This window comes from Rhinatrema bivittatum, chromosome 1, assembly GCF_901001135.1.
Source record: "Rhinatrema bivittatum chromosome 1, aRhiBiv1.1, whole genome shotgun sequence".
NCBI classification, from domain to species: Eukaryota; Metazoa; Chordata; class Amphibia; order Gymnophiona; family Rhinatrematidae; genus Rhinatrema; species Rhinatrema bivittatum.
The window spans coordinates 180894797-180912325 of record NC_042615.1 but is presented as its reverse complement, the minus strand read 5'-3'; the positions used below and the strand labels follow the sequence as shown (position 1 = coordinate 180912325).

Sequence of the window (17529 nt, the reverse complement as noted above, 5' to 3'; positions counted from 1 at the left end):
AGACGTGTGATATATATTTTTAAAGATGCCCGACTCTGGCCGAGTTTCGCCACATTAAGTGGCTGCCTCAGGGGCTTAATTGTAAACACGAGTCAGAAATCAGAAGGACATTCTAAAAATTCATCCACAATACATTTTAGAATGTCCTTCTGATTTCTGACTCGTGTTTACAATTAAGCCCCTGAGGCAGCCACTTAATGTGGCGATACTCGGCCAGAGAGCCATGGCAACATCAGTAGATTCGGCCAGTCTGTCCTCAGGAACCTGTTTGAGTTGTATAACCCTATTGGGTTCAGGCTGTCTCCCCCTCTGTTACCAACAGTACCAGTGTTGTTATGCCCGTTGGCACCTGTTTAGGTGTCTATCCACGGTTGAGGAGCTCACTTTTAGGAACTAACGGCACAAGTGCGCTAGAATATGGAAGAGTCTCTCTAAAACATCAATTGGCTGGAAGCCCATGCGGTCCGGTTGGCATGCTTGCAGTTCAACTGCAGGCTGTAGATCGAGTGGTCCAAATAATATCTGACAATGCAACAACAGTGGCTTACAACAATCTGCAGGGAGGAACCAAGAGACAGCAGGTATTGTAAGAGATGGACCAACTTATGGAATCGGCGGAAATGCATCTTCAAGTGATTTTGGCATCACACATTGCAGGAAAAGACAATGTTAGAGTGGACTTTTTCAGCAGGAAGAGTCTGGACCCATGAGAATGGGTATTGTCAGATAAGGCATTCCAGCTCATAGTAGATCGCTGGGGCCTTTCGTTTACAGTCCTGCTGGCAACTTCTCGCAATGTGAAAGTTCCTCGATTCTTAGTCGCAGGAAAGATCAGACATCCTTGGTTATTGATCCTCTTGTGCGGGTCTGGCCGGAAGACCAGCTGCTTGTATGCCTTTCCTCCGTGGCCCATATTGGGCAGAATAGTTCGAAGGATCGAAGGTCACAGGGGGATGGTTCTCCTGGTGGCACCGGATTGGCCCAGAAGACCATGGTATGCAGATCTGCGAAGACTCCTGGTAGAAACCCCCCTTTGTCTTCTGCCACACAGGAATCTGTTGCAGCAGAGGCCTATTCTTCACAAAGATCCAACTCAGTTTTGTCTTATGGTATGGCCCTTGAGAGGACTTGCTTATTGAAGCATGGATGTTCTTCTGTGGTGATTGCCACCTTGCTATGAGTTTGAAAGTTCTCCACTTCTTTAGCCTATGTGCAGGTTTGGCGAGTGTGTGAGGCTTGGTGTGAAGATCAAGGTCCTTCCTCATTCAGTTAATATCCCGCTCATTTTGGAATTTTTGCAGGCTCTTGCCTGTTTCAGGAGTCAGTTGAATGGTGAATCCTTATTGTCTCATCCTGATGTGGCCTGTTTCTTGAGGAGAGTGAAACATCTTCATCCTCCCTTGCGATTACCAGTTCCCTTGTGGAGTCTTAATCTGATGTTGGATTTCTTGGCGGGCCCTACTTTTTGACTGCTGCTTAGCCTTTCCATTCGGTTACTGACCTTGAAAACAGTGTTTCTGGTGGCAATTTGTTCTGCGCGTGGAATTTCCGATCTGCAGGCCTTGTCTTGCTGGGAGCCGTTCCTTCGGGTGACTCCAGGAGCGATACAGCTGCATACTGTACCTTCATTCTTGCCTAAAGTGTTCTCGGATTTTCCATTTCCTTGCCGTCCTTAGATAATGAAAGAGATATGGAAGAATATCGCCTGTTGCGTTCCTTGGATTTCAAGAGACATGTCATGAGGTATCTGGAGGTTTCTAAACCTTTCCAAAAGATGGATGCCTGTTTGTCCTTCATGGTGGAGGAAAACAGGGCGAACCAACTTTACGGGCTACAATAGCTCGCTGGATTAAGTAGGTGGTCACGGCCACATACATGGCTGCTGAAAAGTTGTTGCCTACTCAGGTTAGAGCTCATTCCACTAGGGCTCGGGCAATGTCATGGGCTGAGGTTAGATTGTTGTCTCCCGTCAACATTTGCCGAGCTGTGACGTGGTCCTCCTTATACACCTTTTCCAGGTATAATTGTCTGGATGTGCGGCCCCGGGAGGACGCAGCCTTTGCATGTGTGGTATTGACTGGACCGCTAGCAGCCTCCCACCCTATTCAGGAGTAGCTTGGGTACATCCCACTGGTCCTGAATCCATCTTTCCACATGCTAGGAAATGAGATATTACTACTTACCTGATAATTTCCTTTTCCTTAAGGTGGATAGATGGATTCAGCTTCCCACCCTTTTCTGCCGAATGACTGTATGATGGTCCTCCTGTGTGGCTATGTATTCCAGGGGATTACTAGTAAGTGTTTATCCAGTCCCTAGACCTAGTATGCATACATTCTTGCCTGAGTTCAGTGTTTCGTGTTGTAGAGTACAGAAATGGTTGTCTGTTTTTAATCAAGTTTTTGCTAGTCTGTACACAGTTGCTTTTGAAGAGAATACTGGCAGGCTGATGTCACTGCAGGACTAAATATACTGTGACGTCAGTTTGATCTGACTCCTTCTGCTGGTAGAGGTGCATAACTACTGGTCCTGAATCCATCTATCCACCTTAAGTAAAAGGAAATTATCAGTTGCTATGAGGAGATTACAACTATTACAAAATACAGCAGCTCAAGTTGTCTTTGAGGTTTCAAAATATGAATATTTACATCACTACTTAAAGAACTAGCTGCAGTCAGAGCCAGGATCGCTTTAAATATCTTTGTTTAATGCATAGAACAAAAAAACGTTAAATATCCTTGCTTGATGCATGGGGTCCCTCCTTATTTGAAAATTGTATTAATTCCTTATAAACCATTTAGAACATTAAAATCCTCTCAGCTAGATTTATTGAGGTTTCCCTCTCCTCGAGAAGTTTGACTAGAGCACAGTAGATTGTCTTCATTTCAATATCAGGCTCTCTCTCTTTGGAATTACCTTCCATTAGATTTGCATATAAAAATATTTATCTTAAATTTAGGCAACTAGTAAAAGCTTATTTAATAAGGATTGTGATGATTGGTTTGCTTATTGACATTTGGGACAGATATATATTATCCTTTAAGCCTTTTATTTTGTCTTTACTTTTTTTTTTTGTTGTGGTTTAATTTTATCATCATAATTATCATTTATTATACTGTTCTAGTAAGTGAGATCAAAATGTATTACAAAGTAAACCGAGCAATAACAACAAGAGCTAAGTCAATGAGCCCTTGCTGTCGATGTTTATTTTTTTGTTATTGTATTTAATATGGTTTTATGCCTTCTTTTATTTTATGTATGGTTTATATATTGTACACTGACTTGATTGATATGAAAATAGGTTTATTAAATAAAAATTGCCATTGCCTGCCTTCTATAACAAAGGGCTACCACCTTGATGTTCACAGAGGAAGAGATACAAATGAGTCAGCAGACACAGGATGGAACATGTTGAGGCTGGTGGGCCTCATGGCTTCAACAGTATATGTCACTCCCATGGCACAGCTCCACTTGAGAGTTCAGTGGGCCTTAAAGTCTCAGTGGCTGCAGGCCATACAAAGACATATGAGACAGCATTCATGTCACACAACCTCTTGGGACCTCCCTGGCCTGGTAGAGAGAATTCCAATCTGGTCAGAGGAATCCCCTTCCAGATTTCTCCAATTCAAATTGTCTTTACAACAGATGTATCCAACCTAGGTTTAGAAGCCTATAGGTCCACTCAGGAAAAGTTATATCAGATAAATTTCCTGAAGCTCAGAGCAATTTGGTATGCTGTAAAGGCTTCCAGAGATCGGTTGTTCAACAAAGGTATCCTTGTCCAAATGGACAACCAAATCATGATATACTATATCACAAGCAAGGAGGTATAGACTCATATCTCCTGTCAGGAAGCCATCCAGCTGTGGGACTAGGTCATCTTTCAGGATATGGTTCTCAGGGCCACGCATCTAGTGAGCATGGAAAGGCTGAGTTGGTCCGTGAAACCCCACAAGGGTTCCCTGGACTGGAGGGTGGGTAGCACATCAGAATTTTCACCACTGGGACATACCAGTGGTGAATCTTAGTGACCCCTTGGCATAGTATAGCCCCACTATTTTCTTCCAGAAAGAAGGCAAATTAGCCTAGGATGCCTTTGCCCTAGATTGAGGCAGAGGACTGCTATACTTATATCCTTCAATTCCACTAGTGGCAAAAATTCTGTTGAGGTTCAAAAAAGACAAGGGGACCATGATTCTCATAGCTCACTTTTGGCTGAGACAGATCTGGTTCTTCTCCAGGAGGTGTCCATCAGAGAAACATTCAGACTGGGGATTTCCTCAAATTTCAACACTAGGTCCAGGGCAGGTTGCACTATCCCAACATCAAGTCCCTGTCACCCACTGCGTGGATATTGAAAAGTTGATTTTTGCAACCCCCTTGAGTTATCTGACCATGTATCTCAAGTTCTGTTAGCTTCAAGAAAAGATTCCACTAGAAAGTCCTATGAATTTAAGTGTAGGAGATTTGCTGTATGGTTGAGCAAAAGAACCTAGATCCTTTCTCCTGCTCCATACATAATCTGCTTGATTACCTTCTAAATCTGTCTCTAAGTCTGGTTTCAAGACCAACTCAGTAAGAGTTCACCCTAGTACAATTGACAGCAACCATCAGCATGTAGGAGATTAAACAATCTCTGTGTAGCCTTTAGTTGTCTGGTTTATGCAGGGCCTGCTTACTTTGAAGCTTCCCATCTGGCTTCCCGCTGTTTTGCGATCTCAACAGGGTTCTAGCCCAGCTGATGAAAGCTCCCTTGGAACCTCTGCATGCCTGTAACCTAAAATGCCTGACCTAGAAAATTGTGTTTCTGGCGACTGTCTCTTCGGCACAGAGTGCCAGTGAGTTCCAGGCTCTAGTAACTTATCCACCTTATGTCAGATTTTATTATGATAGGGTAGTCTTATACACCCTTGTTTCTGCCTAAGGTAGTGTTGGAATTCCATTTTAACCAATTGTCCTTCCAGCATTTTTTCCCAGGACACATATCATCCAATATGAATAAGCATGGCACAGTTTGGCCTTCTACTTGGAGCGAACTGAAGCCCATAGAAAGTACTGTCAGCACTCTGTTTCTTTTGACACAGATAAACTGCAGATTGCTGTTATCAAACAACCTTTATCTAATTGGCTTACATATTGCATCTTCTTTTGTTATATCCAGGTGAAGCTGAATCTGTAGGGCCATGTCAAAGCTCACTCTGTCTGAACCATGGCAGCATCGGTGACTTACCTGCAATTAGTCCCCATGGAGGGGACCTCTAAGGCTGCGATGTGGAGTTCTCTCAATTCATTACATCTCACTGCTGTTTGGAATAGGGATGACCGGCGTGACAAGTTTAGCCAGTCTGTCCTGCAGAATTTGCTTGAGGTGTACTACCTAACTCCTTTCCCTCATAGAGCCCATTATTTTTGTTCCAGGCTGCCTGTTATAGGTTAAATATAAAATGGTAAAAAGGTTTGTTGCCAACAGAAAAATATTGTTGTATTCATTGGCACTTATTTGTTATCTCCCTTTCTTCATTTGGGGGCAGCCTGTAGGTAGGGATTCCCTTTATGTGAGGACTACCATTCTGTTTGTCCTCAGAGAAAGCAGAGTTGCTGGTCTGTAACAAGGTTTTGAGGACAGCTGGATATCAGCTCTCACAAAATCCACCCACTTCCCCTTGGAGTTGGTTGCTATATTTTTTAAATGCTAATACAAGACTTGAAGGGGACCCTGCTTGGACACTTGGCATGCATGGGCATGCTCAGTGAAGTCAATCAAAGTTTTAGAAACTGTGACACATGTTTTCCATGCCAGGCTGTATCGGATGATGTCACCCATGTGTGAGGACTGACATTCTGCTATCTTCAGAGAATACCTGTTATATTTTAGCAACTCTGCTTTTCACTGTTGCTGAAAAAGCTCATAATATCACTATCCCTGTAGAACTTGCCACAGAAGAAAGTGGAGATGGGCCTGAAAAGTATCAGCGAGAGTACTGACCTTTTATTAAATCTGCCTTGCATTTGTTATATATATTTAAGGTCAGGATCAAGAGGTACCTGAACATTCAATAGGTTGTTAGTAACCCTGGGATGGTTACAGTCAATCTAGTCCCATTCTTAATGGCTGTGGATTTGGTAGCAAAGTTTTAGATTCAGCCTACCATTCTGCCTCTTCTCTAGGGCTGTAGTCTATTAAGTAGCAGCCATGAGAGGCTTGTGACTCAAAAGCTGGTTTTGAATGCTTCCTCGCAGAGTCAATTGCTTGGGATTCACTTTTATGGTGCAGTTTTGTTTGGTTCTTATCTCCATAAACTGTTTTAGGAGGTGATCAAAGGAGAGAAGTCTTTCTGCTACAAGTAGGCACACTCATTGGGCTGAGCAACTCAGATCCTAGGGAATGAGAACTAAAGAGAGAGACTTGCAAGCTCCTCTTTTTTCGGTGAAGAACTATAGTGATGGGCCTGATAATGTTGGCTTGTATCGCATTGCTTCAGTTGCACCATAGTCTTCAGGGCAATAGGTAAAGATGCATTTGCTCACGATGGAAAAATACCACTTTATTTATTTTTTGGGCAATATTACTGCTAGTGCTAACTTTTTGCAAAACAGATCATACTGTTGGTACATTTCTGGCCAAGAAAAACTTGGTTTCCATAGTCACTGAATCTGAACATGGAGGAACTCCTCACAATACTAAATGAAATAAATGACCACTAGATTAAATAAATTACTGTTTCGTGGAGCAGTTAGTCAGAGAGCCATTTTAGATCTAATTCTTAGTGGAATGGAAGATTTGGTGCAAGAAGAAATGGTGGTGGAGCCACTCAGTAATAGTGATCATAATGAGATCATATTTTAGTTGCCTGGAGAAGAGGACATTAAATCTATACCTCTAGCATTAAACTTTCAAAAGAGAAACTGACAAAATGAGGAAAATAGAAAAAAACAAAGATGCAGCTTCAAAGGTTAAGAGTTGCATCAGGCATGGACATTGTTTAAAAATAACATCTTGGGAGCTCAGACCAGTTGAATTCCATGCATTAAAAAAAAAAGTGGAAGAAAAGCAAAACCACTGCTGGCATAGTTAAAAGATGATGTGAAAGAAACTATTTTATCCAAAAAAAAAATTGTTTCAAAAATTGGAAAAAGGATCCATTTGAAGAAAATAGGAAAAAGCATAAGTAGTGGCAAGTTAGATGTAAAACATTGTGAAAACAAGCTCAGAGAGAATTTGAAAAGAAGTTGGCCGTAGAGACAATAACTCACATTTTAAACAGCTTTTATTATATCAGAAGCAGGAAGCCTATGAAGGAATTGGTTGGACCATTAGATGATCAATGGGACACGTAGGGAAGATAAGGTAATTGTGGAAAGACTAAAATTCTTTCCTTTGGTATTTATTGAAGAGGATGTTGAGGAGATAAGTGTTGGAAACAATATTCAGTGGTGATGATTCAGAAGTACTGAAACAAATCATGGTGAAGCTGGAAGATGTAATAGGGTAGATTCACCAGCTAAAGAGTAGCAAATCACCTGTGCCAGATGGAATACACCCCCAGAATTCTAAAAACTAAAAATGAAATTGCAGGTCTATTATTAGTAATTTGTAACCTATCGTTAAATGTCTATTGTACCTAAAGATTTGAGGGTGTCCAATGTAATCCTGATCTTTTGAAGGATTCCAGCGGTAATCGGAGAATCTATGACCTGGTGAGTCTGTCTTCAGTGCCAAGAAAAATCATGGAAACTATTCTAAAGAACAAAATCACAAAATATATAGAAACGCCAGGTTTAATGGAACACAGCCAGCACACAAGGAAAATCTTGCCTCACCAATCTGCCACATTTTTTTGAAGGGATTAATAAAATGTGGATACTAGTGAGCTAGTGGATAATAGTATATTTGGATTTTCAGAAGGCATTTGATAGAGTGCCCATGAGAAAATTAAAAAGTCATGAAATAGGCAGTGTCATTTTCAGAATTTGCAAACTGGTTAAAAGTTAAGAAACAGAAAATAGGATTGGTCATTTTTCTTCTTAGAGAAGGGTAAGCAGTGGAATGCCTCAAGGATCTGTACTGGGACTGTAACTTTTTAATATATTTAAAAATGATAAATGGTCTGGAAAGAGGAATTACGAGCAAGGTGATCACATTTGCAGACACAAAATTATTTTGAATTAAATTGCAAGCACATTGTGAGAAATTGCAGGAGAACCTTGTGAAACTGGAAGATTGAATGTCCAAATGGAAGATGAAATTTTATAAGTGCCAAGTAATGCACATGGGGAAAAGTAACCCACACTATAGTTCCACGATGCTAGGTTCCACATTAGGATTTACCATCCAGGAAAAGGACCTGGGAGTCATAGTGGATAGTACTTTGAAATCCTCTGTTCAGTGTGCAGCAGCAGTTATAAAAGTAAAGGGAATGCTAGAAATTATTAGGAAAGAAATGGAGAATGCCATAATACCTCAGTATTGCTTGATAGTGAGACCTATGCATAGTGTTCAATTCTGGTCATTGCATCTGAAAAGAAATATAGTTGAACTGGAAAAGGTACAGAGAAGGGTGAACAAAATCATAAAAAGGATGGAACGACTCCCCTGTGCAGAAAGGCTAAAGAGGTTAGGGCTATTAAGCTTGGAGAAGAGATTGCTGAGGGGGAATATGATGGCAGTCTTTAAAATCATGAGTAAATGTGAATTGGTTATTTACTCTTTCAAAAAATGCAAAGACTAGGAGATTCTCCATGAAGTTAGAAAGTAGCACTTTTAAAATAAAGAGGAAAACTGTCTTTTTCACTAAGCGCACATTAAGCTCTGGAATTCATTGCCAGAGTATGTGATTAAGGCACTTAGAGTAGCTGGGTTTAGAAAAGGTTTGCATAAGTTCCTGGAGGAAAAGTCCGTAAACTGTTATTGAACAGGTGGACTTAAGGAAAGCCATTTGTTATTGCCAAGCATTAGCAATATGGGATCTATTTATTGTTTGGGATCTTACCAGGTACTGTACTTGTGACCTGGATTGGCCACTGTTGAAGACAAGATACTGAGCTTGATGGACAAGTTCTTAGAGGAAAAGTCCATAAACCATTATTAAAGTGGAGTTACAGAAATCCACTGCTTATCCCTGGGATAAGCAGTGGGATCCTGCCAGTTACTTGTGTTGGAAATAATGAAGTGGAACAAGTAAAGAATGAATGGTTGTTTACTTTTTCAAATAGTAAGACCATTAGAAGACACTCCATGAAACTAACTGGTAGTAGATTTAAAACAAATCAGAGAAAGTGCTATTTTCACTCCATGCACAATCAAAGTTATGGAAGTTGTTGCCAAAAGACAGTCATAGCCTCTGGGTTTAAAAAGATTTTGGATACATTCCTGGAGGAAAAGTCCATAAAGGAATCACAATTTAATACATTTATTATCAAATATGAGCATACAGTTTCAGCACCAATATACATATCACTTACATACAAGTTACAACCATTAATAAATTTATTTATTTATTTGAAGCTTTTATATACCGAGGTTTAGCACATGCCTTCACCCCGGTTTACATTGGAACGAAACAATGATACATAGAACAATTTGAGAAACAAAAGTATATGCAACTAGCATATGGAGAAGGATGTAACAGGAAATAACTAAAAATAATTTAATTCAAATAACGAAAATGAAAATAGAAACGAAAAACGAGGAAGGTATATACAAACTCGTGCTCTGAATACAAGAAAGTCTGAATGGGAAAAGAAGGAAATGAGGGGGGGATGGGGTAGGTAAAGGAAGGAGGAAGGGGTAGGTATGAGGAGAAGAGAAGAGGGGAGAAGGATGAGAAGCTTAAGGCATCACAATTGTGGATTGCTTAAATCATCATTGAAAGTCTGGCTGAAGATCCAGGTTTTCAGTTCTTTTTTGAATGATTTATTTTCGATGATAGTGGTGAGGTAAATACAATCCTACTTAGAAAAGCATCACACATACATATAATCACCCATACCCAAATATATCATTTTGTAACATTACAAATATTATAAAATATGTATATTGATGCTGTAACTGTATGCTCATATTTGATAATAAATATTAGTAAATAGATTCCTTTGGAATTTCACATATGCAATATTAGGAATCTGTATGAACCTTCGTATAACTATGTACCTTATGGAAAAATCCATAAACCATTATTAATCAGGTAAATTTGGGAAAGCCACCATTTATCCCCAGAGTTAGCAACAAGAAATGGATCTATTCTTTGGGATCTGCCCAGTAATTCTTGACCGAGATAGGCCAGTGTCAGAGACAAGGATACTGGACTTGATGGGCCTTTGGTCTGACTCAACATGGCACATCTTATGTTCTTATAAATGCATGGACTCACTATAACAGCACTCTTCCTGTACTGCTGAGTTTCCGGCAGACCACTTATGTTCCGCCGAAAGTACAAACTTGCTACAGTCCAGAGCCATTGTACATAGTGCTGTGAAAGGAGAGGAGCTTTTGGGTTACTTTGGAGTCACACAAATCTGCAGATCCCCCAGGAGAAGAAAACCTAAGAGAAAAACTCCCACTACAGTCCACAGCCTCTCTTCACATTCTGCCTTATATTGTGGAAAGTAAAAGTAAGTGGAGAAGTCTGTGAAGGATCCATTGTCTGGAGGCCAGAGCAGAAGCACCAAAAGAGAGAGAAAAAGCATTACCTTAGATGTAAAATAAGACTTTTTAAGCCATTTTGAGTCTGATGGAAAAACTCATCAAAATATCTAAGGTATTAGGACTTTCAGTATCCACAGTGTGAAATATCCATGATAATAAAGACTAAATTAAAGCAAGTTTTCAAGCAATAACAGCTTTAAGTGCCTGCAGGTTGTCTCGTAATAGGAGTGACATGGAAGACATGGAAAAACTACTGAATAGATGGATTGAAGATCCCCATAAACCTTGAGAATCCAGGAATAGGTGCAAAGATTGTGTAAAGACTTACAACATGAACATAGAGAGAGCTCTGAAACTTTTACTGTCAATAAAGGATGGTTTAAGAGAGTTAAAGGCAGCACAGTTTGCACAATATCAGGAAAACTGGAGCAAGGACCAGTACTGATATAGAAACTGTTCGTGATTATCCTGAGCTGCTGAGGTAGTTCATCAAAGAGGGGTGCAAACCAGAGCAAGTTTTCAGTGAGCAGGCCTTTTCTGAACATGAATAGCCAACATAATCTTTATTACTTAGAGAAAAAGTCTGTGCCAAGTTATAAAGCTGACAAAGATCACCTCACACTCCTGCTGGGAGAAAATGCTACATGTGATTTGAAACTGAAACTCCTGTGGATGCATTGTTTGGAAAATCCAAGAGCTGTGAAAGACTATGCAAAATAAAATGTACTTGTCATTTGGGGGTCAATCATGGGCTTCTGACTAAGCATTTTCAGGAATAGTTCAGTCTTTTTTATCCTACAGTGGAACACCACTGTATTGGGAAGAATCTTGTCGTCAATGCATTGCTCCATATAGACTATGCCCAGTGTTGCTCTATCAACCAAGGGAATCTGTCTGACAGCATGAGGGTCGAGTACCTCCCAGAGAACACAAAAGCATTGATTCAATATTTGGACCAAAGATCAGTGATAATTGAAGAAAGAGGTCAGGAGTGGTGGGGGGGTGGAAGAGGAATTGGATTCAGATGATGACCAACACGGGCTCTGAATTATATGGTCTAGGGCACTGATAAGAAGACATAAGGATTGCTTCTAAGGCCAAGCCCATTAGCAAAGCTTGTCAAACAGCGCTGTCTGAATTTTCAAGAAGGCTCATCACCTAGTAAAAATGTTGCTAGCAGTAAATTTTTATGGGTCATCACAAGGCTTGGGGATAACTGCACGGAGCAACAATTGCTGACCTTAAGAGAAACATGGGGGTAACCTGCACAATATGGTATATAATCCCATAAGAAGCTTGCTGGACAGATGGATGGACCATTTGGTTCTTTTTTGCTGTCATTACTATGTTACTGTTGTGTTACTATGACTGTAGAATTGTACAAACCCAATTACAGTGATAATTGGGTCAGGTTCCTCTATTGTTTTTTTGGGTTTTTTCTCTTCTGTATGACCTTTTTCTTTACTTTTTTTCCTTCATCAAGCTTTCATTAGATATTTATGTATAGACTCCAATATTCCCATCTTTCTTCCACATCCTTCATCATAAAGAGGTAGATGGCCTCTGGTGGCTGATAGAATAGGATTTGGCTCCGTTCACTGCTCCTTCCCATGCAGCCACTGAAGTTGGGTTTCTCCCTAACATTTATGAATGTCTCACCACCACTTCCAATCAACCCAGGGAGCTGGAGTCTTATCTGGGAATCAACCTCACAGCTCTTGCTTAATAGTATACAACACTAACTCTGGACCCTTAAGCTTCTAGTCCTCTTTGTTAATCAAGCACATGCTAATCCAAATGTATATAGCTTATTAAAACTGTCCTCAAGAAATCAAACTTTCTGAAACATAGATGAAGTGGTTGGATGATGTAGTTAAAGTTGGTAGCAAGAAGCTTTGTTCTTTTTATCTATTAAGAGAGTTGTGCTACCCTGTTGGCTATCTAGGAAGGATGTTATTTATTTACGATCTTTGCTTAGCAGGATTTCTGTGGAGAAAAAAATCTAGGCACATTGGTTACAGACCTTAATAAATATTTGTACTCTAGGTGGTATAAATGTACTGGATTTTAGGTTTTATAATTTTTCATTTACTGTGGGAATGGGAGTCAGGAAAATATCAATATTGTACTCCACGTTTAATGGAATCTATACTGTATTTCCTTTTGCCATGGATGGGGTGCTTTGCCCTAAGCCAGGGGTGGGCAAGTCCGGTCCTCGAGGGCTGCAAACCAGTCGGGTTTTCAGGATATCCTTAATGAATATGCATGAGAGAGACCTGCATACACACTGCCTCAGTTGAATGCAAATCTATTTCATGCATATTCATTAGGGGTATCCTGAAAACCCGACTGGTTTGCAGCCCTCAAGGACCGGACTTGCCCACCCCTGCACTAAGCCATTCTGGATACCTCTTCTGTACTAAAGTTTTATCTATTATTCAGTGTGGTTAAAAGGACCTGGACATTTCTGTGTATTCGGTGAGTAGTGACTAGACTGTTTCAAATTTCTTGCTATTAGTAAGTAGTCCACATTTTCTCCTGGGTTAGGACTCTGTGGTGTTTAGGAATTGATATGGCAAGGGAATTAAATATATCTCAGCTTCGTTTTGTGTAGCTTCTGATGCTTTTTTCTCCATTTGAGCAATTAAAGGATTTCAATTTACAAACGCATTTTTATGCTTATTTGCAAGAGAGACATTATATAGGTTCGTTGATAAGTATTGTTCCAGATCTTTTTGTTCCTAATGCTTTACCACATGTGCTTGTCCTTCTAGGGTATCATCATAACGGGATGATATACTGGTATAAAATGTCATAAAAAAACATTGGTGTCAGTCTTAGCAATAACTTGTGAATAAGTAGTTGACTGAATTTGGCACCAGGGTTACAATCACGTTAATGACCAGATCTGTATTCTATTAATTCCAAACTGCTAGATGCAATTCCATATCTTTCATAGAAGTTGTTATGCTTCTGATAGGCTGGTGAGAATGGTATTATATTTATCCATATAGCTTTTATGTTAGCCAAGTTAACTATTTTATATTTTTGGATTAAAGAGATACTACCACCAGTTCAATTGTGGATTGCTCGTATAAGATTGGAAGCAAATTGAAGATCTGGACGCTAAATTTCTTCATAAACATCCCAATAGAGATTATTCTAATGCTTGGCGATTATTTCTTACTAGACTTTCTGCATAGGTCAGTGGTTACCCACTAATATAATGTGATCTATATCTCACTGGAAGGTGGTTGTGTGCATGAATGGTCATCTTTCTGTCTTGTGTTTCTGTTGCTGATTACCAGCTGGATAATGTTAAAATTGTGACAGACACCTTTGGCTCCTTGATTATTAATGTATGTTTTGTGTGACGTACTGTACTGTTACACTACCTAAAAATATTAAAAAAAAAAAAAAAAAAAAAGTTGCAACTTAGACCCAGAAGACAGACACTAGGCATAATATTCATCCACCTAAGTTGAAAAGCAAGTGCTTTACTTTTTAACAAGTTTAGTATCGTTGTGCTGTATATGATGAAAAACAGAAAACTACCTACTTCCTAAAAGATATCAATAGAACAATTTTAACAAATACAAGCAAGTAACACTATAATCACTCTCGTAGTCTTTCATTTACCATTGTATTAGTGATGGAACTATGGGGAAACGTGTACTATGTAGCCATCCTTTACTGCGTTTTTGTGCAGTAATTATCTATTGAAGACTTACTCTACAAATTTAATTCATATCTTTTATGTATTCATGTACTCAATTATGGCCACTTCATTTGTGAATTAAATCTGTATCTTGCCTTAAAATTTATGAAAGAAAATTTCTTTGTCTTAAATATATCCTTATTATCTTTTTATTTTCACTAGATAATTCGAAAGGTGGATAAACAGACAGCATTATTAGATGCAGATGATCCAGTGTCACAACTCCATAAATGTGCATTTTACCTTAAGGATACTGAAAGAATGTATTTGTGCCTTTCCCAGGAGAGAATAATCCAGTTTCAAGTGAGTTATTCTAAACTTGTCTGTTGACAAGAAACGTGATTCAAGCTCAGTAGATGGCTAAATTCAATGTATAGCACTCTGAGCACTGTTTGACACTCACACTCATACACACAATTTTTTTTAAACATCCTGATAGGAAATATTAACTATTGCTTCTCATCATCCATTTTTATCATGTTTTGTTTAGTTCCTGGGTGGGGATTTGTTGGGAGGAAGTATGTCAAAGTGATTGTTTTTGTTCCAGGAGCTATAGATCCAGAGTGCAATTCAGAGTAAGCATGGTCTTGGAAGTTATTTTCTTATTCCTGAAAGCTACATGTGCTAATTATTACTAAAGAATTTACAGAGTCATTTTTCATATTGTAGTGTTTTAAATAGTTCTCTCCACTTTCTTTCTTGTCACAAATCAGTGCCAAGGTGTGCTGCAGAATTCACAGATTTGAAGGAGTCTGATAGAAACTGCAGTGTGAGCCCTTTAACTATGGACTCTAAAACTGGCTCATTTCATATCTGACCTGACCTAGATTTGAACTGGTGACCTAGAGATGTAAGGCTCTGTAGTACTGTTGCAGTTCCCTTGTACCATCCAGTCCTAAGTTGGATATGTGTTTAAATTGATGCTATCAGTTATTACCTTGAAGAAAAGGAACCTTAGACAAGCCACTATTGAGTTTAGATCAAAATATTATTGAGAAATCCGTGAAGTAACTGACCACAGTATCATCATACCTGACATAAAGCACACGAGGAGAAAAATTGAACAGAGCAATTTGCTTATGAAAAGTTAATGTAACTGAAAAATGAAGCATTCATTTTTAGTTGCTTGCATTTGTATTTAGATAACATCTTCCATTCATACTGGATTCAAAGCGATTTACAATTATGTTCCTACTATATATGTATTTACTGGATTATTGTACAGTAAACTGAAGCACAGGAAAATGATTTTCTTAAAGTCACACTCTCAGTTGTTAGGCAGTCTTTGACCCATAGCATCTCCTCTAATCCACATAATTAGCTGTAAGATAGTTTCATAGTGAACATTTTTCCTATATTTTTTCAAGATTTCCTGAAGAAGGCTGGAGTCTCCGCTACTGAAGTATATTTCGTGTGTGAATAAAATGTCTTTTATTCAGCTAGAGAAAAACGTACTAAGCATATGTGAAAAGATGCATTCTATTAAAAAATACCCACTAAAATATATAAAATATATAATAACTTATCATTATATAAAGATCTTATTGTCACTGATGAGTCATGAGGTGCTCCTTGATTTGCTACAACGCACCTGGGAACACCCTGGCACAGTTTCTCCTATAAACAGAAAAACTGATGCCACCTACCTGGTCCAGTCAGCAGCAGGGTTTCATAAAAGCCAACTGCCCCATCAAACTGTGGTTGTTGAGTCTGCTCAGAAGAAAGCCAAAAGATCCCAGCCTCATTTTTCTGCCCCTCCAGGTAAAGAACAAAAATCCTTAGATGCCTTTGGACGGAGGGTCTTCCATGGCTCTATGCTGATGGCACAATTAGCTTATCAACTATACATGACTCAGTACTCAAGGAATCTTTGGAAGAAAGTCCAAGAATTCTCAGAGACCCTACCAGATGAGTATCAAGAAGGGCTTAACACAATCCTTCAAAAAGGACTTGATGCTGGAAAGCACAAAGTGAGAGCAGCATAAGATATCTTTGAAACTGCCTCAAGTGTATCGGCAGGCATAAACGCCAGATGACTGGGCATAGCTCAAGTCTTCTGACCTATGCCAGGAAGTCGAAGAAAGACTTGCAGATCTTCCATGTACAGGGGATAATTTATTTGGCGACAAAATTCAGTCACGCAATTAAAAGATCATCATGACACCTTGTCCTCTTTCCCCTCAGACTTCCTATCTACTACTAAGAGGACTTTTAGACAGGATCCTAGGAGGTTTTCCTATAAGCCACATAGGTATTATCCACCTCCATCCCGTACTCGGCAACCAAGACCTCCCCAAAGAAGCCAGCCTCGACAACCCAGGGCCCCAAAGGCCCAACCAGCTCCGCAGACTGGTCCAGCATCAAGGTTTTGACTCCTTTCTAGAGAGCAGAAGTCAACCCCTACCTGCCACATCCATTCCTGTGGGAGGCCACTTGTGCCGTTTTGCCAATATATGGCACACAATTACTACAGACCAATGGGTCTTGTCTGTGGTCTAACAGGGTTACCATCTAAACTTTCTCACGCTACCATCGAACACTTCACCATGACCGGCGTGGAGTCTTGTTGACCGCTCTCCGCTTCTCGAGGCAGAGCTCTCAACCCTTCTGCAGTCCACCGCCGTGGAACCGGTACCTCGACTGCAGTGGGGTCAAGGGTTCTCTCAGTATTTTCTAATTCCAAAAAAGTCAGGCGGCATTTGTCCTATATTGAACTTACTCACCCTAAACAAACATCTTCGCAAAGAAAAGTTCAGAATGGTAACCCTGGGCACCATGATCCCTCTCCTACAACGGGGAGATTGACTCTGCTCTCTAGATCTTCAGGAGGCTTATGCACACATTGCCATATACCCTCCTCATCGAAAATATCTCAGATTTATATTCAGCCACAATCATTTTCAATACCAAGTGCTTCCATTTGGTCTGGCATCAGCACCTCAGGTATTTACCAAATGCCTGGCAGTAGTTGCAGCTCACTTGCAACAAAACAACATCCATGTCTATCTGTATCTAGACGATTTGGCACCTAAGAGGTCCATCCCAGAAGGTAGTGCTTCACTCCCTCCATTGTACCATCAGCCTGCTACAGTCCTTGAGGTTTCTAATAAACTATCCCAAGTCACATCTGACTCCATCACGTACCCTCTCGTTCATCGGGGCAGAT

General features: G+C 39.9%; 1 protein-coding gene across 2 annotated transcripts in view; it reads left to right on the top strand.

Annotated features, from left to right (window-relative positions):
* RBPJ (recombination signal binding protein for immunoglobulin kappa J region) overlaps positions 1 to 17529 on the top strand; it is a 316830-nt gene that overhangs the window by 276092 nt on the left and 23209 nt on the right. For both annotated transcript variants that reach the window (XM_029589784.1, XM_029589790.1), the window contains one exon: positions 14526 to 14666. In XM_029589784.1, coding sequence (XP_029445644.1) covers positions 14526 to 14666 — 141 coding nt within the window. The remainder of the gene's footprint in view (positions 1 to 14525; positions 14667 to 17529) is intronic.